Raw genomic sequence first — 17,202 nt, 5'->3', positions numbered from 1 at the left:
TTGGGCAAGGCGTGTTGATGTGATTACCAACTTCCGGTAATGGCGGCTCCCAGCAACACCGATGCCCAACGCATGCCCGATGTTTTAACGCGATCGACGTGTTTGAACAAATTCCAAACCAAATAAACGACAAGAGAAGTGAAGTATAGTATTGAGTCTTCAGTAGTGATAGCTGCAAAATTGTAGCTCTACGGTGAGGCGGTCGGTGAGTTTTGGTTTTTGCGACATCGCTCACCAGTAGCGATACAATGCCGAAGGCCCTAAAGCATACAAAATAAGCACGCTGCACATGGCACGGCATTTTGATGTAAAATCCCATATATTTACTGCATTTGGTCATACTGATTTATCACTACTGAAGATTAAACGCTATACTACACTAACCTTGTCGTGTATGGGGTTTGGTATACGTCGATCGCGTTCCAAAAACCAAAAACATTTCTTGGAGCCGCCATTACCAACTTCCGGTAATGCGGCTCCCAGAAACACGCTCAATGTTTATGGAACGCGATCGACGTGTCTGTGCTAATACCAAACCCAATAAACGACAAGGTTAGTGTAGTATAGTGTTTAGTCTTCAGTAGTGATAAATCGGTACGACCAAATGCAGTAAATATGTGGGATTTTACATCAAAATGCCGCGCCATGTGTGGCGCGCTTATTTTGTATGCTACAGGGCCTTCGGCATTGTAGCTCTACTGGTGAGCGAGGTCGCAAAAACCAAAACTCACCGACCGCCTCACTGTAGAGCTACAATTTTGCAGCTACAGTAGTGATAAATCAATACGACCAAATGCAGTAAATATGTAGCATTTCACATCAACACGCCTTGTCCAGTGGGGTGCGCTTATTTTCACCTCTAACGGGCCATCGGCATTGTAGCGCCTCTGGTGAGCGAAGTAGCAAAAACCAAAAATCACCGACCGCCTCACCGTAGCGCTACAATTTTGCAGCTAGTCAAGTCCAAGTGACACGTCACCTTAGTCTTCACAAATTTACCGACCGTGGAAAATTATACAGGTGGAAATATGTCATGACAAAATTAGCGTCTTACCCCAACTAATAATTCATGCTGTACACCATGACAGTGTCGACAACAGTAGAGTAATAGACGTATTCCAGTCTGTCATACCAACTCAACAAATCCAGGTCCGCAAAGACCAGGGATACGTGATGCGACTCCACGATGGCCGCAAAGGTGCACTGCCGTAACGCTGACGTGGCAAGGTATTTATAGTGAAAGCTGTTGCATTGTGGGCGGAGCATCAAACGAGACATAACACGCGAAAAGAGGTGATGATATTATTATTATTATTATTATTTATTTATTTCTTAAAAGCGCACTCCACTTCGTCTCAGTGCTCTGTACATTCTACAATAAAAGGAGGTAATTAAAATCACAGATCACAAAACATACTATAACAATCTCTAAAAAGACAAGTTTTCAAGTATCGTTTAAATGTGTCAATTGAAAACTCTAGGACAGAAACATCTAAAGACAGATCATTCCATAAAATCGGGGCAGCCACTGGAAAAGCCCTAAGACCATAGTTTGTAGTAGTGTACCTTGTATCATGCCTAGATAAAAGAACTTTATTCGACGAGCGAAGATTGCGATGAGGTAGTTGGATATCTATCAATGACTTAAGGTAATCTGGACAGTTGCCAATGAGTATTTTGAAAGTAAGGAGGTTAATTTTGAACTTAATCCTTTCCCTTACGGGCAACCAATGAAGTCTAAATAATACAGGTGTAATATGTTCAAATTTCTTTGTACGAGTAACAAGTCGTGCTGCAGCATTTTGAACAGACTGAATTTTGCCGAGGTGATAATTTTGAATACCATAAAGAAGACCGTTACAATAGTCTAATTTCGATGTGACAAAAGCATGGACCAATTTCTCTGTCGTATTTGCATCAATCAAGGAACGAATTTTACCTAATTTATACAAGGCAAAAAAGGCCGATTTACATAAGTTATTTACATGACTAGACATAAAACCGTCAGAGTCAAGTAACACTCCTAGGTTTCTAACTGATGTTGATGGAATGATATCACATGAGCCGACGCTCAAAGATTCAAGTTTTGTGCTATCCTTGCGAAAACGTGATGAAAATTGTATGACTTCGGTCTTATTATCATTTAAAAACAACATATTTGACGTCATCCATTGACGAATATTCGCTACACACTGTTCAAGATCTAACCTAACGTCCTCAGGACTCTTACAAACAACATAAATCTGGGAATCGTCTGCGTAAAACATGTACTCTAAACCCTGAGCGGAAATAATGTCATCTAAAGGAGTAGTGTACAAAGTGAAAAGGATGGGCCCCAGTACAGAACCTTGGGGAACACCATACCTTAAAACAGCACATTCTGAAATAGTTGAATTAACAGAAATACGCTGAACCCGGTCTGTCAAATATGATCTCAGCCACTGAATCACTAGACCGGATATTCCAAACTGACATTGTAATCTATGGAGCAATATCTCATGGTCTAGAGTATCAAAGGCGGCTGATAGATCTAGCATGACCATAATGACATCCCTACGAGAGTCTAAGGCAATCATGACATCGTTATGAACACGAAGAAGGGCTGTTTCTGTACTATGATACCTACGATATGCTGACTGATACTTTGAATACAGATTATTTTCTGACAATAGCTCTTTAACTGATCTGCGACAATACGTTCCAGACATTTCGATAGAAAACACAAATTTGAAACCGGTCTGTAATTTCTGAGGTTATTTTGATCGAGAGCTGGATTTTTTATCAAAGGTCGTACGATTGCCAATTTAAACATGTCTGGAACAATGCCGCTTGACAGCGAAATGTTAAAAAGATGTGTAATAAAAGGTAAAAGCTCGTTAATGTATAGTATAAAAATCTCTGTGGGTAAAACATCTAAAATACAGGACTTCATAGATGAATGCGAAATTAGCTTTAAAAGATCATTGGCATTTACAGGTTTAAAAGATAAAAGTGAACAACCTGGTGGAGGATAATCTGAGCTAATGGTATCAGTACAAGAATTGAGACTTTCCCTAAGTTTATCAATTATCTGAGTAAAAAAGTTCATAAAATTACTACTCAATTGATCAACCGGGATATTGGTGGGCTGTATTTTGGTACTCGCTTTCTTCGTACCAGTCATCTCATCAATTATGGCAAACAGTTCTTTGGAATCCGCAGCTTCAATGCGCGAGCGATGATAGTCCGATTTTATCTCATCAACACGTCTGTAGTACTCTGATCGTTTTGCAACAAACATTTCGCGATGGATGACTAATCGACTTCGGCGCCATTTTCGCTCATATTGTCGAACAGTTCTCCTTAGATCCATAAGATCCTTGTTGTACCATGGCGCTCTTGGTTTTACAGTCACCGTTTTAGATTTTATCGGAGCTAGTTCATCAAGAATATTAGTAACTTCTCTCTCATACAGAGTACACAGATCATTCACGTCATGGATGCTGTGGTAACCCGACAACGATGCACTATTCATAGCTTTGAATGATTCTTGATCAATCGATCGAAAGTTACGTTTAAACCGAGTAACTCTCGAATTCGGTGAGCTTTTCACATTCATATTGAAATGAACCAAGCTGTGATCAGAAGAGAGTACATCTGAGACGGTGATGTTATCCAATAACTGATCAGAGGCATGTGTTATGAGAAGATCTAATGTATGTCCGAACACATGGGTTGGTTGAGTTACGCGTTGCTTGAGATTCTTCGAATTCAACACATCTAGAAGCTAAGAGGCATCGCGAGATTCACTATCATTCATATGGAAATTAAAGTCACCAATAATCAATAAGTGTCCAGGTGATGCAATGACCATTTCGAGCAAACTTGAAAATTCCGATAGAAAAATGTTAGTCGAACTCGCATTTTTCTTCGACTTTGGGGGTCGATATACGATGATGATACGCAGAATTTCACTGCGAAAACGTAAAGAGATATCAAGTGACTCGAATGATTTAAAGTCATAAGTCTCTGTATGAGTGACTCTCAAGTTAGAACGTAATAAAAGTGCCACTCCTCCACCTCTCCGGTTAGCGCGTGGTTGCTGATAAATTGTGAAACCAGATATAGCAGAAAGAATATCTGCGACAACCGGATCATCTTTCCTTTTAAGCCATGTTTCGGTTATAGCAAGTAAATCCAATTTCTCTTCTATTAATGTAGAAGCTATTTCGCCAGCCTTACTAGTCAGCGACCGAGCATTCCACAATCCACCAGCCAGTTGCAGTTTATGAAAAGTTAGAGGAGATCGAGGAATAGTTTTGAGTATACCAACAGGCCTTCGACGAAATGGTATGACTTCAGTTCTCTTGTCAGATATCAAAGTTTTGATGGGAAATAGAATACGATGACGAACTCCGGCTTTCTTGCCACGAGGTCGAACTGCATACCTGATTTTGCGTGCCGCATCAGCTGCTTGTCGCGTCACTGTGGTATTACTCCATCTCATTGACAGCAAGGTGTTTCGTGACACATGAAGCAAGTCAGGAGTATGTGATAACGCCATATTGTTGAAAACTTGTCCAAGCATTCTCAGAGGCTGCAAATGTACTATCCCGAGTCGAAAGTCCATAAAACAAGACGTCACAGGTATCACAGAACCGAAACAAACAGGTTTTGTACATCAAAAAACGTTAGGAACACCAAATATAACGTAAAAGACGTAAAACATAGGAGCTCATCCACACACGAGGCAGCCGGGTTCAGCGCCACAAACTGTAATATCAAAGGTAATAACAATATCAGAAAGTTACAACTAGAAGTTATCTAAGGTATTTCTCCTAGAATTATAATTATGGTATTTCTGAGCATTACATTAATGTGAAATAGCATTTTGCAATCACGACATGTTTCACCAAAAGAGCGCCCTCCAGAGGTAAGTATAGGGCATGAAAGTTTTTTTTTTCTCATGCTAACAAAAGGGCAAAGTTTTTTTTCAGTATACTACTTTCGATGGCGTCCATCACCTGCTATCCTGTTTTCTGTAAAAATTGAACATCTAATAAATTTAGGATGCGTTTTATCGAATTTGAAAGTGGTTCTCTCGACTATACGTTAAACTTTATAATTATCTTTAGGCGACACTCTATGTCAATTTACCTATAATCGCTTCACCGTGATCTTGCTTCTTGTCTATACACAACACCTCATATAGTCCAGTCATTTTAGGCCAAAAAAGGGGGTAACCCACCACAAATTGCAACAGAATTTATTTTTTCACCATTCAGCTCAGAAAAACCCATAGAAAAACATATCAAAAGTCTTCCAAAATCCGAGGAGTGGAAAACCGCCTAATTTGCATAAATCCAAAATGGCCGCCCCGGTATTATAGTTTCAACGCTTTTGGCCACTTACTGCCAAATATTGGTCCGATTTTAATATATTTTTTTATTTCCATATACCTTGTACATTCCCTTCATATTTTAGACATTTTTACAATAATTCCATCGTTATTATTTACAAAACAGGAACATGAGTCCGAATTTTACTGTAAAACAATAGTATTCTCACACACTATGTCTTGTAATCAATACTTGTTTTATTTTATACGATACAAATGTCTGTAATGTGAAATAAATAAATAAATAAATAAATAAATAAATAAATAAATAAATAAGAAAGAAAGACAAGAAAGACAAAATTATTCATCAGTTGTTGTTCGTCTTTGCTAGTAAAGGGAAAGCAACTCCACTTCATATTTGTGTTGTTTGCGTTTTTGTGTGTGATATTGTGTATAATGTAAGTGTATATCATGTTTGGCTGTTTTGTGTAAAATGTTGCTCAGCCATGGCGAGACGTACCCGTAATCTACGTGTCTTGTGTTTATCTGCACTGGAGCGGGGAGATTGCTGTCATCGGAACACAACACGAACTCAATGACTTCATATCAAACATCAACAAATTTGCATCTTACTTTCAATTTTTCGTTTGAAAGCTCCTCTCAAGAAATCAAATATTTAGACCAATCTACAAAGGTCGTCGATACAACAAAGAGAATATTCTCGACATCAACACACACACAAAGCCAACAGATACATTTCAATTCTTACAAAGAAACTTATGCCATCCGGCAGCAACATTCAAAGGTCTGATCAAAGGTGAATCATTACGATACATCAGAACATGTAACAACGAAACCGATTTTACACAGAAAGTCACAAAATTTAGTAAAAAATTACAAGACCGACAATACAAAAAAATGAAATAGAATGCATTATCAGAGAGACAGATCATAAAAGCAGAAAAAGACTGCTTGAACAACAAAAAGGAAGAAATAACGCCACCAACAATACCAACATATAGCCCGTACATAGAAACGACAAAAATCAAGCAAGCCCTGACAGAAAACTGGAGTGAACTTGAAAAAGACGAAACACTAAAAAAACTGTTCCAAAACGAACCTATAATCGCATATCTTTATTTGAAGGAACAGAAATATAGGCGACACACTTATAAGCGCCAGACTTCACAAAAACTACAATAGCTAAAACTCAGGGTTACATGAACCTACACAAACACAACGAGATCAAACTGTAGACATTCTAGCTTCCCTACTTGAACAACAAACGTAAGTGGAACAACATATTACCAAATTAAAAAATCTAACAATCAATCAATTGGTCTCACCAATCACAAATGAATTTTAAGTGGCTGATGAAGTAAAACTCTGTTTTCGAAACGTATCGCCAAAGGATCGTAGTGTCACAGCAATCTCTCCGCGCCAGCGCGGATTAACACAAGACACGTAGATTACGGGTACGTCTCGCCATGGCTAAGCAGCATTTTACATAAAACAGCCAAACATGATATACACTTATATTATACACAATATCATTCACGAAACGCAAACAACCCAAATATGAACGATGTGTGGAGTTCCTTTCCCTTTACTACCAATACTATTTAATTCTCATGTGATCTGTACACCTTCCAGGAAACTTAAAGCCCCTCTCCCTTTGCTCGGCTCTCCCGCGCTGGCACACCCTGTCAATTCAGGCGCGGCTGTTTATCTAAAATTTGGGTAAAATAAACAGCATTTGGGAAACTGGTAATTTTACAATTACCGGCTAGTATTGAACCTCATGTTGAGTTTCACAACTATGGTGACAACAAGTGTACCCTGGTAACACAATATCAACACACTAGATATAACTAGACTTCAAACCAGGTTGACTGTGTTTGATATGAATAAACCGCCCACTTTTTATAGGATGAATGTTCTAAAAAATGCGTAAGTTCAGCCGGTGGCTTTTAATGTGAAATAGGGAATAGGTTATTGGCAAATTAACAACCAAAAACAAAATGGATACATATTCTGTATTAGTTATACTGAGATTACTTTCAATTTTATTTATATATTTCACACCATATACGTTAGCATCTTGCAAAATTAGACCAGTATTGATTGGAAGGTGAAGTGTGTTTGTGTACCATTGTTTGTGTACCATTGTTTTACCCTGAAATTCAGACTTGTGTGCCTGTTTTATTAATAACTACAATTGGAAATGCCCTAAAAATGTTGGAACTTAGAAGAGAATGTACAATTTATAAGAAAATAAAAAAAATATTGTCCAAATCGGACTGATATCGCGCAATATGTGGTCATAAGTGTTGATTCCATAATACCGGGGGCGGCCATTTTGGATTTATGCAAATTAGGCATTGTTGTACTCCTTGTGTATTTATTTATTTACTTATTTACTTATTTATTTATTTATTTATTTATTTAACATTACAGACATTTGCACCCTATAAAATCATGAAACAAGTATTGATTAGAAGACATAGTGTGTGAGAATACCATTGTTTTACAATTATGTTCCTGTTTTGTAAATAAAAACAATGAAATTTTTGTAAATATGTCTAAAATATGATGAAAATGTACAAGGTACATGGAAATAAAAAAAATTACCAAAATCGAACCAATATTGGGCAGTAAGTGGCCAAAAGCATTGAACCTATAATACCGGGGCGGCCATTTTGGATTTCTGCAAATTACGCACTTTTCCACTCCTCGGATTTTGGAAGACATTTGATGTGTTTTTCTATGGGTTTTTCTGAGGTGAGTAGTGAAAAAATAAATTCTGTTGCAATTTGTGGTGGGTCATTTCATATTTTGACTGGACTAATAGAGGTCACGTCGAGAATAATATGACAGAACCCCATGGTCTGTGAGTGCAAGCGCGTCGTACTAGCGGTATTTGCACGAGTGCTGCGGTGTATTTGGCGGCAGTCCTTTCACGAACGAAGCGAGAAATACCATTTGCACTGCAGTGCAAATACCGGTAGTACGCGCGCGCTTCGATGCAAGTAAACTGTGGTACATATGTAATAATAACCTATAAATCATTATGTTGGTCGAAGATGACCTTAAAGCACCTTAATCTTCATTTGAACGCATTGACTGTACATGTTCCATTCAGCTAGAGTCAGTTTTAGTCCGCAGACACATTCACGACGAAACAAATTATTTCCTTTCATGATGAGAGCATGGCAGATTTTAGTCATTGTCTCACTTGCTGCGATTGCTAACGGTAAGTTGTTCCAACTCCTGCTTATTCTTTTTTGGAGGGTGACGACTTTGTTTGTAGAAAATGTTACCAGTGCCACTAGTGGAAATTACCCATGTCATCAGTCAAATGCTCATCACAAGGCCAGCCAACAAAACACTTCACGCGACAGGCTTTGGCAAGCGTGTTCTTCTAGGAACGGTCAGCAATTTCTTTCGCTCATCAGTGAGTGGGCGAGCAAATTATTATTTTGTTTAATGGGCCGCTTGGAATCTCCATAAGCGAAGAGGGGTCCTGCCCTTTTTGAGACGCTGTTGTAGAAATGCATAAGTAATGGTCGAAGTAGAGTGTTGTAAAATAATGTGTCTAGCGCAGAGCACATAGCAGGATTGAGCAAAGTAGTTGTGAGTGCGTGGGACAGTTGTCTACTTCAGTTTGGCAGACTTTACCACCATTTTATATTACAACTGATATTACAAAGACTTCGCCCCAGCTGACATGATTTTGCAGTGACATTATCATTGTTGTAGTTGCTTGTAGGATTTACTGTCGACCATAACCACCTCTATGATAATGTTGGCGAACTTTCAACACCGCCTCGGGGTTCATTTGAGTCAAGTTTCCTTCTTCGAGCTTTGTACTCCGAACGAGCTCCCCTTCCACTTGCTCGTGCGATGCTACTTCGTCATTTTGATAAGGTAAGACGATGCAGAAGTGATGTTGTTTATTGGGTAGTTCAAAGAAAGATTACTAAAAAAATCTAAGTCAAAGACGTCTGTCCTTGACCTACGGATGTTTATGATTGTATCATTTGCACACTCTGATATCTTCAACGGCTGTCAAATCTGACCTTTCAGACCAATATAGCAACGTCAAACTCCAGTTGATTACATATGACCGTACGCTGCAAATGCGTTCGAGGTCATCAATGTATGTTCAAGTGTAATCACGCCTGCGTCACATGTGAGGAATATTGGTGCTATTTGTGACGACAACAATACAGTCAAACAACATATCAGTGACATCTGCCTTGCAATTCACTTCCATTTTCCCCAAATCAGGTGCATCATCATGAACTTATCTAATGATTCCTGTGCCACTTTCGTCCTTGTTATAATAGTGTTACAGGTGGACTTTTGCAATGCTGTATCGTGTTCTGTATAATGCTGGGCATAGGCCAGTTACAGCCTTTACAACGTGCCCAAAACGCAGCAGCAAAGCATTGTCATTGAGACTAAAACATCGAAACATATTACTCCTCTTCTTAAGCAACACCGTACAGTAGGCTCCTAGAACTTCATCATATTTTGTTCTCAGAAAATGGGATACATCGTGTTCTGAAAAATTTTGTCTTCGTTCTTTGGATTTGTGCCTTCAGCAGATACACTCAGACGGAACCTGACTCCCAACGACCGCTGCCCAGTCTTCTCAGCAGCTCCGGTCATTTTGAACTTTCTAACTTTGGATTGAAACCTCTCCAAATGTCAACTTTTTAAAAAACCGCTTGCACATATCTTTCACGGAACATTTCCATCATCGTCATTACTCAAAGTGCGTTTAAGCATTGTCTTACTTGATTATTAGGTGTTATGTAAATGCATATATGTATGTGTGTGTGTGTGTGTGTGTGTGTGTGTGTGTGTGTGTGTGTGTGTTACTGTGTCTGTGTCTGTGTGTATAGAAGTATATAGATGTCCTCGTGGAAAATTATAGTGCTCGATGCTAAAAGGAGAACGTTATAAATAATAATAAGTTACCATTTATTAAAAAATAGATAGATAGATAGATAGATAGATAGATAGATAGATAGATAGATAAACACTAAATGCACACATAGACAGGTAGTCAGTGTAGTCTCGGAGTAATCAATTCTAAAGTCCTGAGAAAACAAGTATATCACTAAACTGCTGCTGTTACTCCTGACAATTTAGAATGGCTTCGATAGAACGCTCCTTCCAATTTTTCGAGGCCTGAGAACGCGTGAAGATTTGGCCACAATGCTGTTGGCATTTCATCACTGGAGGAGAGAAATGGGAAAAACCATTCGTGATGGTCTGGAAGGAGAGAAAGATGACAAAATCTACACTTTTCAAGTTCAGGAAGAATTAAACTTGACAGTGTATCATACGTAAGTGGTTCTGTAATTATTAAGGGCTCGCAGTACATACGTAAGTACAGTAAGTACATACGCACGTACATTACGTAATTCGTAAGAGTACGTATACGTACGTATGTATGTATGCACGTGCGTATGTATGTATGTATGTATGTATGTATGCATGTATGTATGTATGTATGTATGTATTTATGTATGTTTATCTTATTACACTAAGGGTCTGTTTCAGTCAAAGATTATTGATTTAAGATACACGTTTTGTTGTTGAATCAGAGAAGGATGACAAAATATACACTTTTCAAGTTCAGGAAGAGTTAAACTTGACAGTGTATCAAACGTAAGTGGTTCTGTAATTTGTACGAGTACGCAGTACGTACGTATGTACATACGTAAGTCTATTAGACAATAGACAGTAGAATTGAACGTCTTCTGGGGAACAATATAAGAGTGATCACTCACGATGGGTGTAGAAATTTGAATTCTCATCTGAAGAACAATGTAAGAGATATCATTAATGACGGAAAAGAAAATTGACAAAGTCTCTTTGTTATTTTCACTCCTGGATATAAAGACACAATCACAAGACACGGGGATTCTTTATTGACCTACTCAATGAAGGTTAGTTCGACTCTCTTCTGTATGAGTTGCAGATGCATTAGCTTGGCTTACTTCGTGTCTAGAGAAAGTACATCTCCTACTCTTCATTTTAGTAATTATCAAGTCCTTGACTTTTTATTATTAAGACACTCTGGATGGTCAGCTAATAATAATGTCCTTTGGGATTTCTGATCAAATAGTGTCTCATTTTAATTCTATATAATCGCCGAAAATATGCGTTACCTACACTTAGTTGCAAGCTATCAACAACATGCCACAATGGTGTTCGACAAACAGGATTTAAGTCCATTAGCTTATGGGAAGGCAATATTTGATAATTTCAAGGAGCAATTTCGTTATGTGGCCATTCTCAATATGTCTCTTCCAGCTTTTCACCACGATTATCCTGTCGAAGACCTGCTTTATCCAAAGCGCCAGTTTTCGACCCTAAGTTTCATTCAACACTCAAGCTTAATATTAGTATGCAAAAATTGGCGCCTTCGATTCCATTGAAAAGTTTTGCAATACACCCAAAGGCTAAGCGATACTGTCAAGTACGCAGCAAGTTTGGTTTAGGTATTAAACCTCTGCACATCTGCATTATAATCTCTTTCAAATAGAAAACAAGTAGATATCCAAGTGGAAGATAAACATAATCCATAAGCCTTTTGAAAATATCACCGTCTTTTTTGCAGTTTGTAAGGAAGCTGGAAAGAAATGTACGACAGTTCATGATACATTCGACAAGTGCCATGACGTCAGCATTGGAGAAAACCCTGACGCCGCAGGTGTAGGTAATTGATGTTTCTGAATGAATATAATTACTTTGACAAATGGTAGATCCATCTTAAAATGTTCGTGTGTTTTATATACATAATTGATTACTTACATGTATTTTATGTGTATTTTATATTTTCGAGGTTTACTTGCGAGGCATTTCGACGGGTGTCCTATGGCTGTAAGTAGTGGAATAACCCAAGCCGTGGCGTTCACGGACTTGTGGTTGGACTTCCGTGGGCCTGCTCGGTTCTTCGTCCCAGTCGGCAATCCAGATAACTTTGACCCAAACGATATTACCGGCAAGCGAATAGGTATGTTTTGTAAGCATTTACGGTCTTGAGAAATGCCAAAAATGGTTTCAAGAATCATGTGTTGGCTCCCTCGTTCACACGTCTACTGGCATCTTCAGTAAATTCGCCATGTAACTTTTGTAAACCATTCCTTCGATTTCAATCATTAGGTACTCATACCAGTAATACTGACGATTTATATTATTTTTTACTCCCGCAGGCCTTGTAAGAGGTTGGGATAGCAACATCCTTTGCCTTAAACGTAACAACATAAAAGGAGTGCAGTCATACCTCCCGAACAAATGGTTCATCATTGATGTCCCAAGCGAAACTTCTGATCGCCTAAAAATGAAGAGGTAAAGCTGATATGCTTCCAGTAATAAGTTGCAAAAAAGACACATTGCTTACAGGTGAAGTATATTGTCCTTCATACAGTTCCTGAAAGCACAGTGCAATCAGTTGACCTATTTCCAACCAACATAGGGGTGACTATTTGCCAGTCCTGCAGACCTGATGGATTCATTTTTGGCGTAGAAGAAAAAATTTGTTGATCTTCTTTGTGGATGGAACAAACCTTAAAATCACGTAAACGTTTGCTACGTCATGAATGTAAAACGTTGGCGAATTTTAGACCATTCACCTCTCTAGCCGACAAATGCGTGCAGTGACACCGATTCTTAATCATTTCAGATGTTGATGAGAAATTTCATACTTTCTTCGGGTAGACAGTAAATGTTTGACAAATATATTTTCCTGATATTTTACACCTTTTAAAGGGACATAGTAGGCCATTTTTCATGAATTTTGTTTGATGCGAGATACTACTTATATTGTTTGACATGTTGAAAGATACTGAATGAATGGGTGACCATGCATATACTTGACCCCGGTTTTAGACACGATGCATGAAACCAACGCGTATAAATGAATTAATGGTCATGACAATTAATTAATTTTTTCGATGGTTTCATTTAATTTATCGACTTTGTCCCTTTAAGGCATTTACAAACACACTTTTAACTATGTCTGCTGTACAACGCATGTGAGGAAATTTCCACAATTGAGGAAAAAATTAGACATTAGATTGTTTTGGTGCTCTTCGCCTATCCAGTTACTTAATCTTAATCATCTGCTACAGATAGACGCCGCCTTCTTGCTTCTATGGTCGGAATATGGGGTTGATGACGACCAGGCAGGAGTGATAGGGGGTACGCCAGCCGGCTTGGAACCTATCGGGGATGTCCTCTACTGCCTCGATGGGTTAGGGGTTGGAGCGCGAAAGGACAGTCCTATCATCGAGTGGTTTAATGCAGCGTTGAGCAAACTGAAAAAGAATGGTAAATTCGCAGAGTTGTGTAGAAACGCAAAGTTAAAATATGGTAAGCATATTAACGCGAAATGAGTCGAGCAATATTGTTTTGATTTTGGCAAAGTCTTTATTCGATCATAGACTATCACAAATATAATTTACATGACTTTTGTTTTCCTACACCTTGAAATACGTCAGGTAATTTAATTATTTTGGAAAAAATACAAATATATAAATATCATATGAAAATCAAAATTAAATGAAAAATGAATAATAATACAGTGTGTCGTCAACATGGGGCACTGACGTATTTTGTATTTGTAGTAGGGAGAACAAAATCTATGTCCACTCTTAAGATGATTCCCACGCAGCCAAGACAAATATTTTTCAACTGTCGAAATATCAAATGTGTTCGAATGGTTTTAGTGTATTAGTGAATCATTTTTTGAACAAATTATAAATTAAAACACACTGTCATAACCATGCATTTACTGTGTAAACTTTGGTAAACGTATATCTATTTATCTATCTATCTATCTATGTATCTATGTATCTATCTATCTATCTATCTATCTAGAGATAGATAGATAGATAGATAGATAGATATACATTGCTTTGTCGCCTTTGTGTCTCTCGACATCAAGTGAAATATTTGAATTTTACTTAATAGGTCACCGTGTCTCTTCGCCCTTTAATATTTTTTGGGTTTTTTTTCAAAATAGTAACATATTAAAGCGCTGCTCAAGAATTTTCGAATGTTGTTAATGCATTTTTTCTTTATAACACATCATCTGAAAAAAAACCCTGGCTTTTTACTTTTACACTTATTCTGCTTTTTATTAGTTATTTAGTACCTCTTACTTTGATTCGAGATAAGCTTTGGTCAGATAATGACTTCTAATTAGGTTATTTTTCTTATTTCAGGAGCATGGGGACGAACGGATTGCATTTTCTAAGATATGCCGATCACTTAAAGTTCTCATTGCGCACGTTTACAGACGAACTTAACTTAATATTATTCTTCATTTCGAGACTATCAATACATTTAGATTATAATTCTTATGAAGTCACGTTGACACTGTATTTAAAACCAGGCAATAACAATAAGTAACCACGCAGAACTGGTCTGACAAGTGTTTTTAATTAATTAGCGTCTTTTACGAATGGTTAAATCGACCAGGCATATTATTCCACTTACGTGCCAAGATACATTTGAAAGTTTCAGCGGTACAAATAATCATGAGCATCCCTTCAGGACTTTCCCAAACTCTTTGTAGACAATGTAGTTATTTAATTGGTATCCAGCAATTTGGTATAACTAGACAGCTAGGATATTTTTCCCTTTTGAAGGAGTTTAAGTTTTATAAGAAATAAACTATGATAGATCATTTGAATGGTGCAATTGTTAGATAAGCCATATTCAATTCCATTGTTATGCAAAATGATGGAAATTTCAATAAACAATGCCGGCCCTCTTACCACTAGCTAGTAATGGTCATTGCAACATTGTACATGTATAGTTTATACATACTATATGGATATAACATGTATAGTTAATACATACTATATGGATATTGAGATATCAATACATCTATACACGCTTACGTACAGCCAGAGCTTATGCAAGCCGTGTCGATCGATCACTAATCACTAAGAGAAAAGTTTTTGTACCGGTCGCCTTTTACGTCAGTCTCATCCATTGCTCGTGAGAATCGTAAAATTGAGACTAAATTCGTGCAATAACACAAGAAGGATGTTTGTGTTCTGCTCCAAGGAATTACGTTATTTTATTCAAGATTCAAGGTCATTTGATATGAATTTGATATTGAGTTATTATACTCGTGATTCTTTGATAGTTTCAGTATGGACTTTAGCCCAGTTTAAGCGATGTATGTATGTATTCATTGCTTCCATAAAGTTTGCATGCAATGTGTGATAGTTAAGTGAACGAGCGTGAGGGCTTCATGAAATTTACAACTTGTAGAGAAGTCTAGACTCAGTCAGAAAATGTAACAATTTAGCCCGGCTATTGAACCACTCTTTTTGAGAGTGGGGATCTGGCGAAGCGGTTCTGTCTGTTGCTTCTCCGCTAGGTGACTGGATGCCGTATGTTGTGGGTTTGAACCCCGATTGAAGACATCATATTAAATAGAAAAATTGACAGCAATATTTATAATTTTACGACGTCCCTCGTTCAAAATTTGACAAATTTGACTGGCTATGCTCACACAGGCGTTGCGTTAGGGAGCCTTCATTAATTACAGGAGGTGGGCCGGGGGAATGGGGAGGGTCACTTTTTAGAAAACGGTTCAAGGGAGAGGGTCACTTTTTATAAACCTATCTTAGGGGGAGGGTCACTTTTGACAGAAGCTGATTTATGGCCAAAACTTTTATTGTCCGTGTGATATTTCCTGAATAGTATTATCACCAACAAAATACATAAACATTATCCACAAGTTTCACAAGCAAAGAAGATGCAGTGGTATCCTACATTAAACTCCTTGAACAGTTAAAACTGATAAAAGACAAGAGACGAAAACATATGAAACATGTGGGAAAGTGTATATCAATTATCAAATGTACATAAATGCAAAGATATTGTCAGTTTATTTTGGAAAAAATTGTGCATTGTTCTCTCATAGACTACCATGTACAGTAAATCAACTTTTCAGTGAAATTCCAAAATCGAATTTCTGCACAACCATGGACTTATAACCACTCTAGTTTAATCAAAAACATTAATATAAATAATCTAGCGGACATACATGCACAGATTTACCTAGTTTTGTATTGGAAAAAATTATTCATAGTTTCATCATAGACCGCCATGCATAGTGAATCGACATTTCGGTGAAATTCCAAAATCAAATTTCTTACACAACCATGGACTTGTAACCACTCTGGTCTAATCAAGAACAATAATGTAAATAATCAAGCATACATAAATGCACAGATTTATCTAATTTTGTACTGAGAAAAATTATTCATAGTTTCATCATAGACCACCATGCATAGTGAATCGACATTTCGGTGAAATTCCAAAATCAAATTTCTTACACAACCATAGACTTGTAACCACTCTAGTCTAATCAAGAACATTGATATCAATAATCAAGAGTACAAAAATGCAAAGATTTACCTATTTTTGTATTGAAAAAAACTATTTATAGTTTCATCATAGACACCATGGAAAGTGAACCAACTTTTAAGATGAAATTCAGAAATCAATTTCTTGTACATAAATGCACATTTTTCTTCCCAATTCAAGCAAAGTGCATTTAAATACATTATCAAACATATATAATATACAAATATAGCATGTTTTGTAGGGGAAAAATTGTCAATAATTTGCCTTATAGACTTCATTTATTATGATTTGATATTTTTGGATGAAGCACTAAATCAGCCACATCTTGCCTTCTTATAGTTGCACAAAATATGGTGACCCTCCCTCAAATGTATGAAATACCATATCTCTTCAAAAATTCTTGCGTGATAAATTCCGACTGTCCCTCCAAAAACAGCAGCCCCCCCCCTCTGTAATTTGTCCCTAACATAACAATT

At 37.4% G+C, this 17,202-nt stretch overlaps 1 protein-coding gene across 1 annotated transcript; it reads left to right on the top strand.

The window, feature by feature from the left end:
* The first annotated feature begins 8,441 nt into the window (after positions 1-8,441).
* LOC139138446 (uncharacterized) lies at positions 8,442-15,147 on the top strand. The gene is made up of 9 exons (XM_070706832.1): positions 8,442-8,570; positions 9,087-9,244; positions 10,478-10,674; positions 11,234-11,280; positions 11,955-12,053; positions 12,180-12,350; positions 12,550-12,685; positions 13,468-13,708; positions 14,563-15,147. Exons 1-8 carry the CDS (start codon positions 8,447-8,449, stop codon positions 13,469-13,471), a joined length of 936 nt encoding a protein of 311 aa, XP_070562933.1. The 5' UTR covers positions 8,442-8,446; the 3' UTR covers positions 13,472-13,708; positions 14,563-15,147.
* Positions 15,148-17,202: the final 2,055 nt, after the last annotated feature.

Source organism: Ptychodera flava, chromosome 8 (assembly GCF_041260155.1).
Source record: "Ptychodera flava strain L36383 chromosome 8, AS_Pfla_20210202, whole genome shotgun sequence".
In the NCBI taxonomy this organism is placed as follows: domain Eukaryota; kingdom Metazoa; phylum Hemichordata; class Enteropneusta; family Ptychoderidae; genus Ptychodera; species Ptychodera flava.
Note: the sequence above shows the minus strand (reverse complement) of the source record. Positions and strands in the feature narration are given on the sequence as shown.